The sequence below is a fragment of the Pogona vitticeps genome, chromosome 6, assembly GCF_051106095.1.
Source record: "Pogona vitticeps strain Pit_001003342236 chromosome 6, PviZW2.1, whole genome shotgun sequence".
In the NCBI taxonomy this organism is placed as follows: domain Eukaryota; kingdom Metazoa; phylum Chordata; class Lepidosauria; order Squamata; family Agamidae; genus Pogona; species Pogona vitticeps.
The window spans coordinates 101,207,805-101,228,138 of NC_135788.1; the positions used below are offsets into that span (position 1 = coordinate 101,207,805).

The 20,334-nt window shown below is 42.0% G+C and overlaps 1 protein-coding gene across 1 annotated transcript in view; it reads left to right on the forward strand.

The window, feature by feature from the left end:
• The first annotated feature begins 3,592 nt into the window (after positions 1-3,592).
• Positions 3,593-20,334, forward strand: part of TRPM4 (transient receptor potential cation channel subfamily M member 4) — a 36,543-nt gene continuing 19,801 nt past the window's right edge. Inside the window, exons 1-11 of the mRNA XM_073004416.2 lie at positions 3,593-3,807; positions 3,913-3,980; positions 5,903-6,080; positions 7,004-7,184; positions 14,458-14,624; positions 14,757-14,934; positions 16,284-16,348; positions 16,943-17,125; positions 17,861-17,960; positions 18,446-18,561; positions 19,244-19,588. Coding sequence (XP_072860517.2) covers positions 3,781-3,807; positions 3,913-3,980; positions 5,903-6,080; positions 7,004-7,184; positions 14,458-14,624; positions 14,757-14,934; positions 16,284-16,348; positions 16,943-17,125; positions 17,861-17,960; positions 18,446-18,561; positions 19,244-19,588 — 1,608 coding nt within the window. The 5' untranslated portion in view covers positions 3,593-3,780. The remainder of the gene's footprint in view (positions 3,808-3,912; positions 3,981-5,902; positions 6,081-7,003; positions 7,185-14,457; positions 14,625-14,756; positions 14,935-16,283; positions 16,349-16,942; positions 17,126-17,860; positions 17,961-18,445; positions 18,562-19,243; positions 19,589-20,334) is intronic.

Here is a 20,334-nt window from a genome sequence, read left to right on the forward strand (position 1 = left end):
ACTTATGATGTCTCTATCCAAGGCTTCCTAGGTATGATAGGGCCCCCAAAGCTACTGTGGATACAGAAAACTATGGATAATAGCAAACACTGTGTGTATATACACAGTGTGTATAACACTGTGTATAAACACTGTATGTGTATATATATTTTATTATTCACCCTCTAGTGGCCAGGTCTGGTAATGCATGTAAAATATTTTTTCTTGGTCCCCCCCTTTTACCATGTATCATGGTAAAAGGGGGGGGGCAAGAAAAATATTTTACATGCATTACCAGACCTGGCCACTAGAGGGTGAGAGAGACCATGCTGTGTATTCTTCACTAACAAGTATTCCTAACATGGTCTCTGATTCCCCCTAGTGATGGGTTCTGGTAATACATGTGGAAATGGTTTCCTGGATTTTTTTTTTCTTCTAATATTTTTAATATTTTCAGAACGTAGGTAAGTGAAACTGTGGATACTGATCCTGCGGATACAGGGTTCCTACTGCATAGAATATTCAGAAGTAATTTACCATCTCCATCTTCTAGATATACACAGGAACTATGTAGCTTGCTCAAAGGACACACAGGTTGGCCCTGCTCCTGGGCCACTTATGCAACAATTCCCAGCCCTTATGCTGCAAGCATAAATTCACATTATCATTTTAGGCTAATGTGATGCAATTTTAGCTAAGCCTAGCTTACTGAAGAAAGCAATTAATTACAAATAATTAGTTACTTCAGGGTTCGGGTACACATGTATAGCACTGTTAGTTTCTTTTTGAAGAGAAAGGCGTTGCTGCTTTTTATGACGCTCCAGGCATTCAGGGCACAAAGGAAATGGGCAGTTCATTAACATGAATTGCTTCCACTAGTTTTAAAGTTGTTTCATCACTGCCTGGGTTTAATCACACACCTTCAGGGGGGAAACGCCTCAGTGTTCTCACTGAGAGAAGAATGTTTTTCTGGAACAACGTGTTGCTATGCTAATGAAATATGTTTGCACAAAAGCTTCAACATTTAAGTCAAAGTATCAGTAAAAATTGTTCAGCTAAAAGCCCTTTGATTGACTACACAGATGTGTCTGGTTTATCAGGGAGATCTTAAAAAGTATTCCCAATGGAAGAAGTTGTTGTGCCTGGTTCCAAAGAAATGTTTGTCCTTCTCTCATGCACAAGAGCGAACACTGTTCTTTATGGTCATGCTGGCTGGGGGATCTATGAGATTTATATTCCAAAACAAGAATTTGCTGAAGCTCTAAAACTGGGCTCAATGAAATTTCCAGAGGCCTAGCAGGTGATCCCACAAAGTAGAAAATTGGGGGGGGGGTTGCATAAAGGGTTATCTTGGACTTGATGACTTCATACAGTATATCTTTAAATTGGAAGATAACTAATTTCTGTTCCATATCCATTCCATAAAGAAAGACAAAAATCTACAGAAGAACGCAGGTTTAATGTTGACGATGAAAAAAATTAAATTGAAAGCTTTTGTATAATTTGGGCCAATCATCACTCCAAATGGGGACTGCAACCAAGAAATCAGAAGACTGAGACATGTAAGGGCAGCAATGAAGGAATTAGAAAAGATCATCAAGTGTAAAATGTGTCACTGGGGATGAAGACCAAGATCATGCACATTATTGCATTCCCAGTCACTGTGAGCGGGTGTGAAATCTGGATAGTAAAGAAAGCTGACATGAGGAATTTTCATTTGCTTGAAATATGGTGCTGGAGAAGAGCTGTGCAGATACCCTGGATTGCCAAAACAATGAACAAGTGGGTCCTAGATCCAATCAAGATTTAACTATCTTAGGAGACAAACATGTTGAAATTGAGACTGTTCTACTTTGGACGCATCATGAAAAGGTAAGATACAGAAGGACCCTCATATCCACTGAGGATTGGTTCCAAGCCTCCCCCCCCCATGGATACTGAAATCCGTTGGTAATAGTGAAAAAACAAGAAAAGCTATATTCATTATATAATATGAATGAATATATATAATGAATATGTATAATGAATATAGCTTTTCTTGGTTTTTTAATTTTAATATTTTCAGACCGTGGATAAGTGAAACTGTGGACACTGATTCAATGGATACTGGGGTCCTACTGTACACTAGAAAAGTCTATAATGCTGGGAAAGGTTGAAAGCAGCAAGAAAAGAGGAGGAAGAAAGAAGGAGATCAAATACAAGATGGATTTACTCCACAGAGGAATCCCCAGGTTGGAGTTTATAAGGGTCTATCTGTTGAGGACAGGACTTTTTGCAGATCACTCGTTCATAGGGTCGCCATAAGTCAGAGGTTAAGATGACAGCGTGTAACAAAAACATCCATCCTAGAGGCTGTTAAGGTGCATGAGAAAGGTACCCCTACTTCAGAAAAAGACAAAATTTGCCAAAACATACATATACATCTTAGTTCTCTGACCTTTAACACACTCCCCTTTCAGATTAGAGAATTTGTTGGGGGGGGGGAGAGAGACAGGAAACAGCTGGAAAGGATGTACCAGCACTGTACATTATGAATACAGCTCCAACCCAACACCCATATCTATTTACCACAATTTCATATTGTTTGCCTTGTAGATCAATGGGTGAATCAAACTGAGCATGAAGCTGAGGGAAGGCCTAATGTGGCCAAAGGGCAAGGGCTCAAGGGATGGATTTCTCCCTAGACAGCTATATTTTCTCCTGAACTTCCCCCAATGATTCAAAGTCAGCCACACAGGGAACTATGAGGGTTCGATTTTGGGCTCCTTTCTTCGCTCAAATAAAACAGGAGATTTGTTTTACTTTAAAACAGGTGTGATGTTTATTGGGGTATTCAACAGGTGACCAGTGTCAACGAAATTAGTCCAACACTCTTCTCCTTCTGACAACGGGTCAGCCAGGGGTTTCCAATCTTCATTTAGGAACGGGCTCTCTTCACCTGAATTCCATGGGCCTAGCCAGTCTAAAGATAGGTTCGGGTTTACCACCTGTCCTGTTGCACCCTCCAGCAAGGGCACAGTGTCATCATCCCTGCTGTCCATCTACAGGGGTTCTCTGGTGGAAGTGTGTGTCTTCCAGGGTCCCCCCTGTATCCCCTCATCCTCATTTCGTTCACCCTCCATTTGAGTCTCTCTCTCCTCTCTCTCTCTCTCCCTTCTCCTTTTCTTCTCTTAGTTTTCTCCTCCACTCCTTGGCCTCTGCCTTTCCCCAATATGAGGGTCTCAAAGGAATCTCCCTCCTTTTTCTATAGTCCCTTTCGGGACTCTTAGCTTCTCCCACGCTTCTGTCCAGGGGATCCTCCATCCAGACCCACTCCCAACCTGGTGGAAACTGTTCTTCCCTCCTTTTTATATCTTCTGCCCCCCCCCGTTTCCACCCTCTTCTTCCATTCCACTCCTGCCTTTTTCCTCTTAGTTCCTTTGAGAGTTAACTTCCGTACTTCTCCCTCTACTTCTCCTGTGTCTGTCTCTCGCTGCTCCATTCTCTTAGGAGATGAGGTGGGTAAGGTCTGTATCTCTTTCTCGGCTTTGTAAGGAGGAGGGATGGCACTCTGGCGAGAGGGCCACTGCTCTTGCTCCCTGTCTCACAGGAACTGCGATCAAAATCTGCTCATAGATGAACCCTGCATACTCTCAGCGGTGTTTATCCGGTCAAGCAAGTTTCTGAGTGGGGTGTGGTGCAGCTGCTGCGAGCTAGATCTTAAAGCTCTCTCACTCTTGCTTGATCATTCAGTCACTGGTTCAAGGTAAAAGAGAGACGCTGTGCCAGCCTGGCACGGGCTGTGCCCAATCAGTCTACTCCATGGCCAATTCTATCCAGAAAGATCAGGTACTGTGGCCTCTAGAATGAGTTTTTGGCGCTTAATCAAGACGACTGGCTTAGAGTGATGGGTTTCTTAAGAGCTTTTTCTTCTTCCTGATTTTTCATCTTCAGGCATGGATCCCCAAACTCTTCAAAAAGAAAGTCTGCACAACGTTTATCGAGCAACCCGGTGAACCGGGGTGAGTGAAGTCCAATTTTCCCCCTGCTTTTCTCAATATTCTGATAAAGACGCTAGCTCTTCTCAGAGAGCGTGTAGAGCTAGAAGAGTAACTTTTTAGAAGAGTAACTTTCAAGGTCTCCAAACGACTTACAGCTTTTTTGTGCCTTGTTAACATTACGCCTTAAGTTACACGTTGCTTCTCTGTTACATTGTTTTCATTTTACTTTACGGAGCAAAGTACTTGGAAGTGAAAACTGAATAACATAAAACATGACGAGAGTCTGTTCAAAACATATCTGAAAGTACTTTAAAGTGCCCTTAAGAAATAACTTCAAAAACAATTATAAGATTTAAATGATTACATTAAAAAGGTGATATAACATTACTTTTGAAAGCATGCTAAGCCCTCTTTAGAAAAAGTTACAGGTAACTATATTCATTCTTACTCAATGTTTCAATTTCTTAGTGACTTCTATCTTTTAATACCCATATACAGTAGTCTTCTTCTCCTGCATCTCTCTATGCCATCTGTTCCCCCTCTATTCCTACACGGCACCCTTCCTTCCTTCCTTCCTTCCTTCTTTATTTATAATCCACTCCACATTACAGATTCCAGAGTGCAGTGAACAATGAATTTATGCAACAAAACATTAAAGGAAGAACAGAATACGATAAGGAAACTGTGGCTGAAATTTATCATCAGGAAATGCATAACATATTCGCCACTTCTTCAACAGCACCCTCTCTCCCTTTATGCCCGGTACCTACGAATCTTAGCTATCCAAGCAAGGTGGAGGGGAGGGAGGGCCTTTCAGCTTTCAGCCCCTCTAAACTAATTTATATTTTAAAACAGTCTGATACTAGTGGCTTTTTCATTTAGCAATCCCCTTTGTTTTCAGTCAACAAAAACTCATTTTAGCCTTCTTTACGGGTTGCCTTATTTATTTATTTTTTTAAAGAGAAACACATGAAAATTAGCCTTTTTAGTCACACTGTCTCTTTAAACTTGTTCCTTGAGAGTGGGATCGTTAGGGTACCAGAAATTCAGAAAAATGGTGCTCAGGCCCACTGAGATCACCCACTGTTAATAGGGTATAACTGTGTACTCCTTCAGCCTTTTTTTCTCTTTTTTGGCTAAAAGAATCATGACCTGTTCTTTCAACTTTTCCTCTATGAGATTTGTTTTCCATCCCTCAGGCCTTCATCATGGCCTTCTCTCAAGTTAGATATCATGGCATGCTGGTTGAAAATTCTGGGAATTATACTCGGGACAAAGAATTTTTCCAAACTCTGTTTTTTCTTTACAATGTAACACCCAGACCTTCACATAATATTCCAGAGGAAGCCTTCCTAAAACAAAATAACCTCTCTGCACATGGTACTGACTGATTCTTGCTGCTGTCGGCCATAATCTTCTTATGTCACATTTTCTCTATTATACATGTGTGCTTGTTTTTCCACAGGTGCTAAGGGCTTTTTCTTTATGAAAGTTTAATCATAATTAAAACAAAAAAAAACCTCCTTTATACCCTCTAGTGGCCAAAATATATATATTATTTTTTGGGGAGGAGGAGCTGCAGAACATGACAGAATTTTCCCCTCGCCCCCTAAAACCCACAAGGGGAATTTCTGAGCCCTTTCTTTCTTTCTTTCTTTCTTTCTTTCTTTCTTTCTTTCTTTCTTTCTTTCTTTCTTTCTTTCTTTCTTTCTTTCTTTCTTTCTTTCTTTCTTTCTTTCTTTCTTTCTTTCTTTCTTTCTTTCTTTCTTTCTTTCTTTCTTTCTTTCTTTAAAGTTTACTTTCTTTGGAGTATATAAGGGGTGCTTAGGAATGCATATAGGCCCAGTGGGGCACCATGCAACCTGTACAACAGCTAGTGTCCAGCCCTGGCTTAGAACTGCGCCCTCCTTCAGGACCCTGCTTTGTGCTTTTCCATTTTTCAGTGCTCCCAGCCTATGCCAGTGTGGGAGCCCTCGCAGCAACCACGTCTCCGTGGCCACAGAAGATGCCTTCGGAGCAGCCATTGTCAGCAAATGGGACTCAGCCCAGCACACAACAGAGGGACCCACGGATGCTTATGGTGAGGTGGAGTTTGTGGGTGCAGGGCGCAGGACTAGCAAGGTGAGTCTGTCACCAGATGGAAGTTAAGCTGAGTATTGACTGGTGCTGGGAATTGTGAGGAGAAATGATAGTGTCTCAACAAAGCCAGGGGAGCTTTTATCACCTGAGAGAAGCCTTACCTAGCTTGGTGCCCTATAGCTGTGCTGGGCTAAAGCTCCAATAATTTCAAATGCAAGGGTGGCTAATACCTTTCAAACAACATATTATTAAAACATTTAAAGCAGGGAAGCGGTGGAGTCCAGCAGGAATCCTTCAGCAGGCTGGATACTGCAGTTCTTGAGAAACTGCTGGTGAGGAGAAACAAGGAAGTCCCAGATATTGTGGTGTCAGGGTCTGTGTTAATAGAATGTCCCAAGAAGGAGACTGCATACAGTATTTGTTGCATCAGCTGAGGAAGGCTGTGGTATAAAATAAGACGGAGGATGTGTGAAGGAAACCTAGCACTGTTGGATTGGGGCTGCCAGGTTGGGGATATCCCATTCTCTGAGATTTCAGGGCCTAAAACAGAAACCAGGAGACAGGTCTTCACAATATCACAACCGCAGACTGTCCTTTGAGACGTCACAGGGATAGGCCCTTGTGATGTCACAGAAACTAGCAGGCGAGGATGGAGAGGGAATCAAAATGTCCATGAACACGGTCATTTCAAACCAGTGAGCACTAGTGCCAGCTGGGAATGGCCAATGATGGATGCCCAGGCTTAAGTTTACCTCACACACAAAAATCAAATGTTGCCCTCCTCCAGCACAGTTCATGGTAAGACCTGTCTCCCTGGAGAAGCTGAGTGATCCACTAAGACGTCAATGAGAAGTCTTATGACTTTACAACTATGCTCTCTGGGATACGGGGAGCGGCTTGATGTGTGGTTCAAAACCTTGGCCCTAACCTTCTCACTCTTTTCTCTTGTGTTTTCTCCACTGCAGTTCATCCGTCTGTCAGATACATCAGACCCTGCAGCTGTATACGGCCTAGTAACACACCACTGGAAGATACCGCACCCCAACCTTGTTGTGTCTGTAGTGGGAGGTGAAGGCGAAGTGCGTGTGAGGGCCTGGCTTAAGGATGTGTTAAGAAAAGGGCTGGTCAAAGCGGCACAGAGCACAGGTATCCGCCTTTCGTTCAGTCTTGTTTTCATTTAGTCTTTGTATCGTTTTAGCCCTGGTACACGTCAAGTTATCAAAATACAGCAGTGAGGCCATGGAGATCTCTTGTCATCATCAAAACTGAACTGCTGTGCAGCTGATCTTATCCACTGTGTTGCAGACTACAAAACGGGTGGGCAAAGTGCCGTTCTCCAAATGTTGTTTAACTCCAGATCCCATCAGCCCCAGCTAGTATAGCCAGTGGTGAAGAATGCAGTTGAACAGCATAGACTACGCTTTGGCTGTCCTCACTATAAAATACATGAAACTAGGATCAGCAGCTTGTGGCTCTCCAGATGTTTTTGAACGATAGCTTCCATTGACTGTGGCTAGGACTTACCGTCCAAAATTATCTGGAGGGTCATACTTTGCCCGATACCAGATACAAATACTAAGAATAAATACTAAGATCGAACTGGAAGCCTTTGTTTCTTGATAATATTAGGAAGGCAAAAGGAGGAGGGGGCCAGAATTTTGTTGGTGTTTTATGCTACCTGTACACTTGCATACCAAATTTAATACCTTAATATATGTTGGCATATAAGGCCCTTAATACTTTGGAACTTTGTTACCTGTTGGGGCACCTCTCCCTGGTATCTTCAGCCTGTGCTACCTGTTCCTCCCAGCCTCTGATGCTGTGGGTGGCCACCCCGAGGGAGGTCTGGAAATCTGTGGTTAGGAAGCAGGCCTTCTCAGTGGTGGCTGTGACACTGTGGAATGCCTGCTGGAGGAGGTACACCAGGGCCCTTCCCTTCTAGCCTTCTGAAAGCTAGTAAAAACACAATTCTGTATAGAGGCTTTTCACAACAGCCTCCTGGCCCTGTGATAGACTTACATTATGTGCTTGATTTTGTTATTTTATTGCTGTTGCCATTGCAGGGAGACAGATTTTTCTGTTTTAGCGTGGGGAGTTTAAGTGTTTTTATGTGTTATAAACCACCAAGAGTAGTGGCTTATCACTCGATGTTTAGTAAAAGAAAGAAAGAAAGAAAGAAAGAAAGAAAGAAAGAAAGAAAGAAAGAAAGAAAGAAAGAAAGAAAGAAAGAAAGAAAGCTTGTGTAAGGGAAATTGCATGGGTCTTGACAGCAACTGATGCTCATTAATGAGGTACAAATTGTGTTCCTGGGAGCCACCTCCAGGATACAATCAGCATCTTGTTAATAAGTGGTAATTTGTTTTAAAGAATAATGGCATTTCCTTTGCACAAGCATAAATCATCAATAAAATTCTGACTGTAGCACTGGCTGTGACTTTTAGAATGCACAGATCTGATTACAGTGGTGCCTCGACTTACGTCCATAATCTATTCCAGAAGATGGTCGTAAGCAGGGATGTTCATAAGTTGAGACACCACTGTAACTGTTTCTTCAGTTCCGGGATCATCTCTATTTTGTTTCAGTGTTCCTATCCAGCCTGTTCCCAACTAATATAAACATAGAATGAAACATTTCCAAACTCAAAATGCAAAACAAAAGCTAGCAAAGTGATGGTAGTGACTTGTGTGTTAAAATTGGCTGGAGAGACTGCAATTCATATCCATACGTGCTGCTTTGAGTTCCTTGGAGGAATAAATCAAATGACTGAATGATTGATTGATTGACTGACTGACTGACTGACTGACTGAATGAATGAATGAATGAATGAAGTACCTTCTCATACACATGATTTATGTCAGAACATCAGAATCTAGACACCAGGAATAATTTGCATGCAAATTGTTTTGGCACATTTCAATATGAAGCCTTATATACACAGAGCTGGCTCTGCACACACAGTAGCCCAACCAAATTATCTTATCTTGGCTTGTTGAGTTGAGACATGTGTAAACCTTTTGCCTGAAAATGCCGTTCCTTGGCTCCCCTATTTGCATCATGCAGCAATGAAACTAAGAAGTGCAATAATGGGCCGTGATAATCAAGGCAGAGTGTATGTGTGTTCTTATCTTGCAGTGGGTAGGTTAAGATATTCTTCCTGCTTGGACCATGGCCCGCTGGTGCCAAGACATCTCTCATTAACCTTCATGTTATACATTTCTAGAAGTGGGCTACAGTTCATAAATGCTTATGCCAAATAGAACTTGTTGGTCTGAAAGGTGACACAGGTCTCTTTGTAGTTTCCCAGTTTGTCAAAAACAGGAAACTATCATTATTCACTTCAGAACAGGATAGGATCTTATCATAAATTCAAATTTAAAATCCTAGTGTGTTTCAAAATTAGTAACCAGAGTTTCTTGATTTGATTGTCATGCTTATGACTTGAGAAGCAAAGGTATTGTGTGCATGAGTTAAAAACTAACGTGTGTAGTTTGGCTTAGTAAACCTATGTGTGACAGTCAAAATGTGGGCAATGCCTTCATGTACCTATCTGTGCTACTTCAGATGATGATGATGATGATGATGATGATGATGATGATGATATAATAATAATAATAATAATAATAATAATAATAATAATAATAATAATAATAATAATAATAATAGTTGTTGTTGTTGTTGTTGTTGTTGTTGTTGTTTATTTATTTATTTATTTATTTATTTATTTATTTATTTATTTATTTATTTATTTATATCGCGCCTATCTGGTCAAGCGAGGACCACTCTAGGCGGCTAACAATCTTAAAAATAATACAGTAAACAATGTAATTAAACAGTTCTAAATCATAAAAACACTACATTACGATGCCAAAACACAAAACATAGAACAGTAAAGAAGGAAAGAAAGAGGTCATGAGTTATGTGATGGAAAGGCCTGCCGAAACATCCAAGTTTTTAATTGCTTCTTAAAAGTAACCAGCGAGGGAGCCCAGCGAATCTCAGGAGGTAATATAATAAGAAAAATAAGAATAATAAGAATAATAAGAATAGTAATAGTAGTAATAGTAAGAAGAAGAAGAAGAAGAAGAAGAAGAAGAAGAAGAAGAAGAAGAAGAAGAAGAAGAAGAAGAAGAAGAAGAAGAAGAAGAAGAAGAAGAAGTAGTAGTTCTGTCAAGTCAATTCTAACTTATGGTGATCTTTTTCAGGTGTTTTTAAAGTACAGAATACCCAGAAGTAGTTATCATTCCCGTCTTCTGGGGGCCATTATTGGATTGTGCAGCTTTGCCCAAGGCCGCACAGGCTGGCTCTACTCGCAGGAAGCACAGTGAGGAATAGAACTCTCAACCTCTGGTTTTGCAGTCAGATACATAACTCACTGAGCTAGACCAGCTCGATTAAAATTGGATGGTGCTATTGCGCAGGAATAATTCATGCCAGTTCAGTGATTCCTCCTTTCTAATGATACGCTTTGAAAGTTCACCTGAGGCATTAAAAACAAAATATTTTATTTTGGGCTTCTTTTGTTCACACTTTGCACGAAGTATACACTGAGACAAGTACTGAAAACTGGTGGTGCTTAGGATAAATCCACACATTAGCGAGAGCTGCCCGGCCTTTGTTGCGAACAGCCTCAGGTGCATAAGTAGGGGATCGGCGAACAATGTGGGTGGTGACAAGATATATTTCTTCATTGATAAAGACTTTACCCTGCCCTCTCAGTAAACATGCTCATGGCGTCTTACAGCCATAAAGCAAGATTACAGCAATCCCAGCAGTAAATCATAGAAAAAAATGATGTAAGACAGCAGAATCAAATAAGAACCATATGGTATCTTAAAGACTTAAAACATTTTATTTGACATTTGTTTTTAAGCCCACTTACTCAGATGTTGTTCAGTTTCCTGTAAAATGAAGCAGCAGAGACAAGATTAAAGAAAAACATAACAGAGGGGCGGACAAGAACAAAACAAGACAAATCTAGTTGATGTTTCAAAAAGCTTATGACAATTAAAACTCCATTAATAATAAAAAGTAATTTGACACGTTTGTTGTATAGAGATGATAGGATTAGATTTTGAACCTGTTGTTTCCTTTTCAGAACAATTCCTCAACCAAACAGTTTGTTGACCAGGCTATGAAGGTTCCACTGCAGTATGTCTTATAAATGATATTATTCAAAGTATATTAGAGTTAATTGGGATACATTGAAAGAGATGCCCAGGATTAGTGCTGGTTTTTTTTTTTTAAAAAAAAAAAACATCAGTAGCAGTACAAACATTCAGGTCAAAATAACAATAATCTCAATACATTCTCCTAAAATAAATTTAGAAACAGGGTAACTTTTCTTTTTTTCTGTATTTCATGCAGAGGCAGAGGTTGAGAGTTCAATTCCCCACTGTGCCTCCTTGACAAGGGCTGGACTCAATGATCCATAGGGTCCTTTCCAGCTCTGCCATTCTAAGATGATGGTGGTGATGTTACTCGCTCGGCTTTATTTAATTTGTTTATGACTTCTTTCTTGACGCACAAAAGCTTCATTGCTCTGTTATATGGTGCAACTGTAAGGATGGACAGCTTCCAGAGGCCTTCGTTGAAAGATACTCCCTCCAACCACCACCTCTTTTTAAAAAATTGTCCACAACTGGTCCATGGTGCAGTGGGGCCACAACTGATTTAAGCCCATGGGGGTCCTTTTGCCAAAACTGGAAACAACCATCTAGTCACTTAGGGATTTGTGGGGGGGGAGCTCCTTTCCCCGGTGTTTGCAAAGCATGAATGGCAATATGTGGTCACATTTTTTAAACTTTGGGTTTTGGGGAACTTCGCTTTGCCCACCTCAGCGTACAAGGGAAGGCAAAGAAAGAGGAAGGGGCAGGACGGGTGAAAGGAGAAGAAAATATGTCATGCTATTTGCTGTTTTGTGGTCTGTGTGAGCATTTTGGGAGATCTGCTTGCTGCCACAAACAGGAACTTCTTGTGGCTCTCAAGTTGGACTCAACTTGGGTTTTGCTTGGTTGTTTTTTTTCAGTGATTCGACCCATGCCTCGGAATCCACCCACATCTCCATTTTTTTCCCTGGGGAAACAAGCTTGTTTTTAATATGGACTTGAACTTGGGGATTGGGACTCAGGACTTAGTAGCAAAGACTCAGACTTAGGTCTTGAACCCAAAGATTTGCTGACATCCCTGCTTGCTATCTAGTATGTGAATGCTTTGGAGCCCATGTGTGTGTTTCTGTGTTCTCTCTCAAGCACATTCAAACAGGGTATGGTTTTGCAGCACAGGGAATTGCACGGGGTATGAAATTACTTATTTACGATAGATATCCTGGAAAGTGTGCTTTCATTGCACTGTAAGACTGTGTGCAGAGTTGAAAGGAAAGTTATAAGTGATACATATTCCTTTTCACAAGGGGTGTTCTTGCTTTCTTTGAGAGCAGATGAACAAGAGAAGAACCTCTGATTTGGGGAAGGGTGCCTGTATGGATTGTTGCTCCTGGGTCTGTTTGCTAATGGAACAGTATTTGAAAAGCTCATTGCAAACTTTCTGCATGCATGTGGGTGCTTTATATTGCGAAGTGTCCACACCCAGAGAAAATGCCTGCAGTGCACTGTTGAAAATTTAGAGGGAGGGAGTAGAATACACAGAGGGTCACTTCTGGCCTGGTCCTTCTCTGTGTACTTTGTGAGGTAAGCAATTTATTTTGTTCATAGGTAATGTGGGAGCCCTTTGCCCCAGGGGTGTGTCTAAAAACTGGAACAACTTTCATCTTTTTCCAGCAATCATATCTCAACCAATGATTAGCTACAATAACAGAGGAAGCTTTCTTTGGAGAAAGCAAAAGGAAGGCTTAGAGGGGTGTCCAGTTTGGATTGGGTGTGGAAAACCACACTGCCTTTTTAAAAAAAAATCAAACAAAAATGCTTTAATTTGCTTATTTTAACCAACCTCAACCCAAGTGTGTCACTATTAAAAATAAATTTCTAGCAACGTGTTTGACACTAGCCATGAATGAAAATGTTAACTTTTTATTATATTGTAACATAAACTTGGGATTAGATGCAAGCTTCAGTACGCGGGCTGTACAGTGGCCCAGAAAAAAACGCTCCAGAGGGTGATTAATAAATATAGCACAGAAGATTGTTGGGTGTCCCCCTCCCCACCTTGGAGGAACTGTACAGGTCCTGATGTCTTTAAAAAGCACAAAATATTATAAAGGACACTTCCCACCCTAGACCTTTGCTTGAACTCCTGCCATCAGGAAGACGATATAGATCTATTAAAACAAGGACAAATAGATTTAAAAACAGTTTTTATCCAAGGGTGACAACTTTGCTAAATTCAGTTAAGATTCGATCTGACATATTGTAGGGTTGCATCACCTCCTGGCAAATAGAAAGGGAAGAGGTGGAGGCAGTGACAGATTTTACTTTCTTGGGCTCCATGATCACTGCAGATGGAGACAGCAGCCACAAAATTAAAAGACGCCTGCTTCTTGGGAGGAAAGCGATGACAAATCTTGACAGCATCTTAAAAAGCAGAGACATCACCTTGCCAACAAAAGTCCGAATAGTCAAAGCTATGGTTTTCCCTGTCGTGATGTATGGAAGTGAGAGCTGGACCATAAAGAAAGCAGACCACTGAAGAATTGATGCCTTTGAATTGTGGTGCTGGAGGAGGCTCTTGAGAGTCCCCTGGACTGCAAGGAGAACAAACCTATCCATTCTAAAGGAAATCAACCCTGAGTGCTCACTGGAAGGACAGATCCTGAAGCTGAGGCTCCAGTACTTTGGCCATCTCATGAGAAAAGAAGACTCCCTGGAAAAGACCTTGATGTTAGGAAAGTGTGACAGCAAGAGGAGAAGGGGACGACAGAGGATGAGATGGCTGGACAGTGTCTGTGAAGCAACCAACATGAAATTGTCACAACTACGGGAGGCAGTGGAAGATAGGAGGGCCTGGCGTGCTCTGGTCCATGGGGTCACGAAGAGTCGGACACGACTAAACAACGACAATTGTAGGGTTGCATGTGAATGTATTTTGTTGTCGTATTATGTTCGAATTTTGTAAGGAGTTTACATAGAGTTTTAGCTGAATAAGCGATGCAGTGTCTGGATAGGACTCTGGTGATTTCGTTGCACATGCAATGACAATAGTCTTATTCTATTATTCTGTTCATCTCCACTTACCACAATCCAACAGCAACCCCATTTCGTCAGTTAAAACTCTCTTTCTCATAATATTCCAGCTCTCTAGTCCCCTCGTTCTTCAGGCTCTGGGATAGGCTGGCTACACGCACCACCCCAGCCAATCATCTTGCTTCCTTGTTAACAAGCAGATTGATCACAGTGCCCATCACACCTTCTAATGTACACCACCCTGTTGCTGTAACATTACCCCGTGTTTCCTGCTCCCCCACAGGTGCCTGGATTATGACAAGTGGGCTCCACGCTGGTGTAGGCCGACATGTCGGGGAAGCTGTGAGGGACCACACCACAGCCAGCACCAACCCCAGCACGCATGTGGTAGCGATGGGGATTGCCCCATGGGGCATTGTGGAGCAGCGCCGTTGCCTTGTGAACCCCAAGGTATCCAGGGTGGGGAAACTGTTCTTAAAACCAAAGTAGGTGGGCAAAGAGTAGGATGGGCTTGGAAGGGAGAACAGAAACACCTGAGCCCTTCCTTCCTTCATGCGCTCTCTCTCTCTCTTTGTCCCAAAGGGTTCGTTCCCAGCACGTTATCCCCGGACAACCCCTGTTGGCCCTTTCTGCCCTCTAGATGCCAACCATTCTGCTTTCTTCTTGGTAGACGATGGGACCGAGGGCAAGGCAGCGGGAGAGGTTTCCTTCCGTGCCCACCTGGAACGCTACATTGCCCAGCAGAAAGTAGGAGCTGGAGGTGAGAGATCTCTTTATTTATATATATAATGAATAAGTTCTTCTTCACCCGTCACAGTTATTCCAGCATGCACCCCAGAAACATTTCTATGGGTGATATTTAAACTTAGGGGGCTTTTCCAAGATTACTACATTTGCCATACAATAATCCTGCTTCATTCACAGACTTATGTGGAGAATCCAGCCAGTAGTGTCTTCCGCTTGTAACCCTCCTGTGCTTTTCTTCCTCCTTTACATAGAAATTTTGTTAAGACAGAACAAGTGCATAATGACTTGGGATTGGTAACACTAAGAGTCCTCCATCCAGAAGTGCCTGCAAGCATGCTCAGAGTATACCCATGCCAGTCCACAGGACTTCAAGTAGTCACACCTAATTTACGGCTGCAACTACACTGGGACGATTCGATTCACAGCCAATATTACATTTGAAACTGCAGTCAGTGCTCACACAATGGCTGCAGATTGATTTGGGAGTTCACTGTTCATACTGGATGTGATTCAATTTGCATTCCAGCCCACGGACCCCCCCCCTTTCCTTCCTTCCTTCCTTTGGTCACGCCTTTGCTAATCTAATGGGGAACTGACAGGGGCGTAAATATGGGAAATAATAGTGATGACCTGATAGGGTGATCTAGTGCTAATCTCATATATTTAAGAAAGAAAACAAATTGGAGAACAAGGTGAGGAAAGAATGCTACTAACTATATGGGGGGGGGACCTGTTTAAATCATTTCAGCTTGAGAAAGTAGAAGCTCCTCAGCAACAGGGGGAAAAAAGCCATTTTGGGAGCAGCAAGGGCTGGGCTAATTCAAATCTGCTTTTTCATCATGCAGTCAGAAAAATATTTAAAATTCTCCTGTTTTACAAGTGGAGCAAATCTCGCAGGTAGTCGCAGCCTACATCCCAGTTATTTCAGTGAGTCTATGTAATGACAAAATCTAAATCCACATATATTGAAATAATTATATGTAAATAATTGCTCTTACTAGAAACCCTCCTCCCAACACTTGATTTTCTAGGTGGAGGAGTTTTGTGTGTGCAGCAGCATTCAACTTCTGCTCCTGTGTCTGTTGTCTGAAAGAGTTCTGCACAGAAACAATTTTAAGTCTGAATCAGGCCAGAGTTTGAGTCTTCATTAACTTCATACAGAATTACCCAGAATTCTGCATGTTTGTTTTGTTGTTATACTGCTGGCCATTATTCCTCATAATACATTTCCTCCTTTGTATGCAAATATATTTGTCTGCTCTTGCCCTGCATCAGTTTTTTAGCCCATGCTGCCACCCCTAGGCCATTAAGATCTCTCCCACGATGCCTAACTTCTCTGTCATACCTCTCCTCACTCCATAGGTCGTGGGAGTATTGAAATTCCTGTGTTGCTGCTGCTTATCAGTGGGGACTCGGCTATGTTTAAGGTAAAGGGTGTGGGGTCTTGTGAAAGGAATGGGAGGGAGGCTAAGCCAGGAGAGAGATGCAGCACAAGAAATCATGGGATGGAAGAGACACAACTGGAGAGATCACTATGGGCAAACATAAAATGAGCTGAGGAAAGATGAGGAAGTGGGGTTGCATATACAGACAACAGGGCCAACCCTACCATTAAGAAGAGTGGAGTGGCTGCCTCAGGCAGCAGTTTTTGGAAGGTCATGAAATGGCAGTTGAGGGTTGGTCATTTAATTTATTACTATTGATTTTTACTAGCAGGAATGGGAAAAGGCACTTGTAGGATTATTTTCCTTGTGCGCTAAAATGACTTTGTGTGGCTTTGGATATTGCGCCCCCTGATTCCAGGGGAAGACATGCTCCTCAGGCAGCAACATTTCTTGGGCCTGCCCTAGTGGAGAAACATGGAAAGAAAGACTTGCTGAGGAGGAAGCGTTGCTCCGTGCAGTGTGACCAAGGAACAAGGGCACAGAAAAATGAGGAATTGCTCTCAGAAAGAGACAGGATGGTTCTGAGGGCATCACCTCCTCATGCCAACTGGTTCTGTTTTGTTCTTTTCCCCCCAGCGTGTTTCTGAGGCCGTGCACGCCTCCATCCCCTGCCTCCTCTTGGCAGGAACTGGAGGAGCGGCAGACTGCTTGGCTGTGTTGTTGGAAGAGACGCAACCGGGAGAGCCCCTGAAAGCCCTGGCCATCAAGAAAATGCAAGGAAAGTTCCCTGATGATGAGCTGGAGGGCTTAGCAGAGGAGGTGAGATTTAGGGAGCCCCTTTCTCTATTTGCCTCTTGCTTTCTCTCCCTCCTCCCTTTCCCCCCCCATCTCTTCATTCCCCATGGGCTTCCCAAAATTCTTGGAACTCGTACAGACTCCTATTCTGCATCAGGCCCTGAAACATTCCTTCCACCTTCCTTCTACCATTTCGCACCAGAACCCATTTTACCATCAGCCCTCATTTGGTTAATCAGTGTGCACTTGAGGATCTCTTATTTTCTGATCCACGCCTATATAATGATCCCATCCTGCTTATAACTTTTTTGAACTGTTACCGTCTGGCAGAAGATATAGAACAATTAAGACTCGGACCACACGTTTTCTAAATAGTTTTTATCTCAGAGCTATAATTGCAATTAATAATGAGCTTAAAGACCACCGGTAGTGAATAATTAGTTGGACTGTGTTACTTGGCCTGAGGTGTAGATGTTTGTATTTTTAGTGGGGGACTTTTAGTGGGTGGGGAGTGTTTGGGGAATTTTATGTGTGTGCATGTGTCTGGTCTCTGGGTGTCTGTGAATTTCATTGTATGGGTATACTGTGTATATACTTAAAATGACAATAAATTATTATTATTATTATTATTATTATTATTATTATTATTATTATTATTATTATTATTATTATTATTATTATTATTATTATTATTATTATTATTATTATTATTATTATTATTATTATTATTATTGGAGTTTCCATTGTATGTTTCACTAGGTGGAACGTATCGGGGCTCTCCGAGAACTGGTGACTGTCTATTCAGATCAGGAAGGCTTGGAGGAGTTTGAGACTATCCTACTTAAAGCCTTGGTGAAAGGTAGGTATCCTTCTACAGATAACACTAATTGTCATCATCCCCGTGTGCTGTCAAGTCAGACTTATAGCAACCTTTTTCAGGGTTTTCTAGGTAGAGAGTACTCAGAAGTAACTTACCATTCCCTTCTTCTGAGGGCGTCCTGGGACAGTGCAGCTTGCCCAAGGCCACACAGGCTGGCACTTCTTGGATGCACAGTGGAGGCTTGAACTCCCAACATCTGGCTCCACAGTCAGGTACTAACTCACTGAGCTATCCAGCCAGATACAGATATCACTAGGTGGGTGAAATGCAACTGTGTGAGTTTAGATTTCTGTAAGTAATCCAAGTATGACACGTTGACAGTAATTCTTACCACTTCCCCAGGAATCCTACCCCACAAACATATTTTGCAGAATTTCTCCTCTCCTTCCCCATTGACAGTGTCACAAGAGAGTGGGAGGGGATCAAAGCAAATGGGGTTTCTGCTTTCTCTTGCTTCCTTGCAGCTTGTAGGCGGTCAAGCGAGGCGTCCTCCTACCTGGATGAACTGCGTCTGGCTGTAGCCTGGAACCGTGTGGACATTGCCAGCACTGAGCTGTTTCGTGGGGACATTCTCTGGGAGGTGGGTCCGCAGAGGAGTGGGAGGGAAATGAAAGGGGTTTCAAGGTTCACACTTTCCAGCCCCTGCATCCCTTTCCCTAATAGGGCGGGCCAGACACCTACTCTCCAGGCTCCCTGCCCCTATTGCCCAATTTGGCAGTGAACTGGCTTAGGCAGCAGAATGTGGCATAAGGTAATGAGGGAATGGGGTTATTTGGGGAGCTTCTTTGTTGAATGGCAGAAATGGATGACCTATCCTTAAGGAGTGATTGTCTGCGATTGTTATAGCAGGAGCTTCTCTCACCTCTGGGAGTTTGCAATTAGCTTGTTTTATTGCATGTTTGTTCCTTGGGACTTAACACAATATCTTTTTAAAGGCTGAGTTCTCAAACATGGAAGTCTGCCTGAATCAGGTCTCTCTAACACTAATGTTCTTTCAGCAGTAATGATGGATTATCTATAACATTTTCCCCATGCTGAGGAATGAAAACTTATCAGTGAAGAAAAACACTGGTTAGCATAGACTTCTTCAAGAGAAGCAGAAGTGTGATAACTGCTCTCTTGGAAGCCAAGTTGACTTTGTAGAAGACTAGGTTGACCATGACAATCTGATAGCTCCATCAATCAGTTTCATGAAATGTACAACCAGTGCACACCCACAGCTGCTTCTTTTGACACTGTTCTTATTCCGCTATTTCCTGCAGCCTAGTCTGCTGGAGGGCCCAATGCGTGATGCTTTGCTGGGGGACCGCCCTGCCTTAGTTCGCCTCTTTGTTGAGAATGGCGTGGACGTTGGACAGATACTGACCTGGAAGCAGTTGGAGCACCTCTACGCAGGAGCCCCTGAGGTCTCATTACTGCACCAGCTTCTCGAGCGACGCCATGGGGCAGGAAGTGAGCCCACCCCACCCCCAGAATATCTGCTGGTGGAACGATCTCTGCCTGAACGTCTCTTGCCTCATGTTGCCCGCATCCTACATGAGCTGCTGGGGGATGTCTGTGCACCCTTTTATGCTGAACTGTACCCAGATGGCCACAAAGGGACAGGGGTAGGTTGCAGTAGGACTCAGATCAGCACAAACGGTCATGCTGGGAAAAGTTACTTTTTTAAACTGTTTCCTGGTTGGTCCCATCTTGGCTGCTGGGAAGGATTTTTAAAGTGGAGTTTGATTCTTTTAAATATTTGTATACTTACTGTTTTTTAGCTTTTAAATATTATCATTTGATGATGTGAACTGCCCTGGGTCCTTTTTGAGGAGAAAGGCAGGGGAAAAATATCTTAAATAAATAAAGCTTCTGAGAGCACACACATACACTATTAAAATAGCAGTTTTAAGAACACCAATATGTAACAGAACATAACCATTTTGTTATCATTAGTCATCATAACTGCTGAATAGCTCAGTGGCTTATTTTATTTTATTTTATTTTATTTTATTTTATTTTATTTTATTTTATTTTATTTATTTATTTATTTATTTATTTATTTATTTATTTATTTATTAGATTTTTATCCCGCCCTTCTAAACTGCGTCTACTCAGGGCGGCTTACAGAAAGGCCAAGCAGAAAGTACCGTATTGGTAGGAGAGACTTACCAATTGGTAGGCTTAGGTGTAGAGGTTGGGAGTTCAATTCCCCACTGTGCCTCCTTGAAAGGGACTGGACTTGATGCTCTGTAGGATCCCTTCCAGCTCTTCTATTATTATTATTATTATTATTATTATTATTATTATTATTATTATTATTATTATTATTATTATTATTATTATTATTATTATTATTATTATTATTATT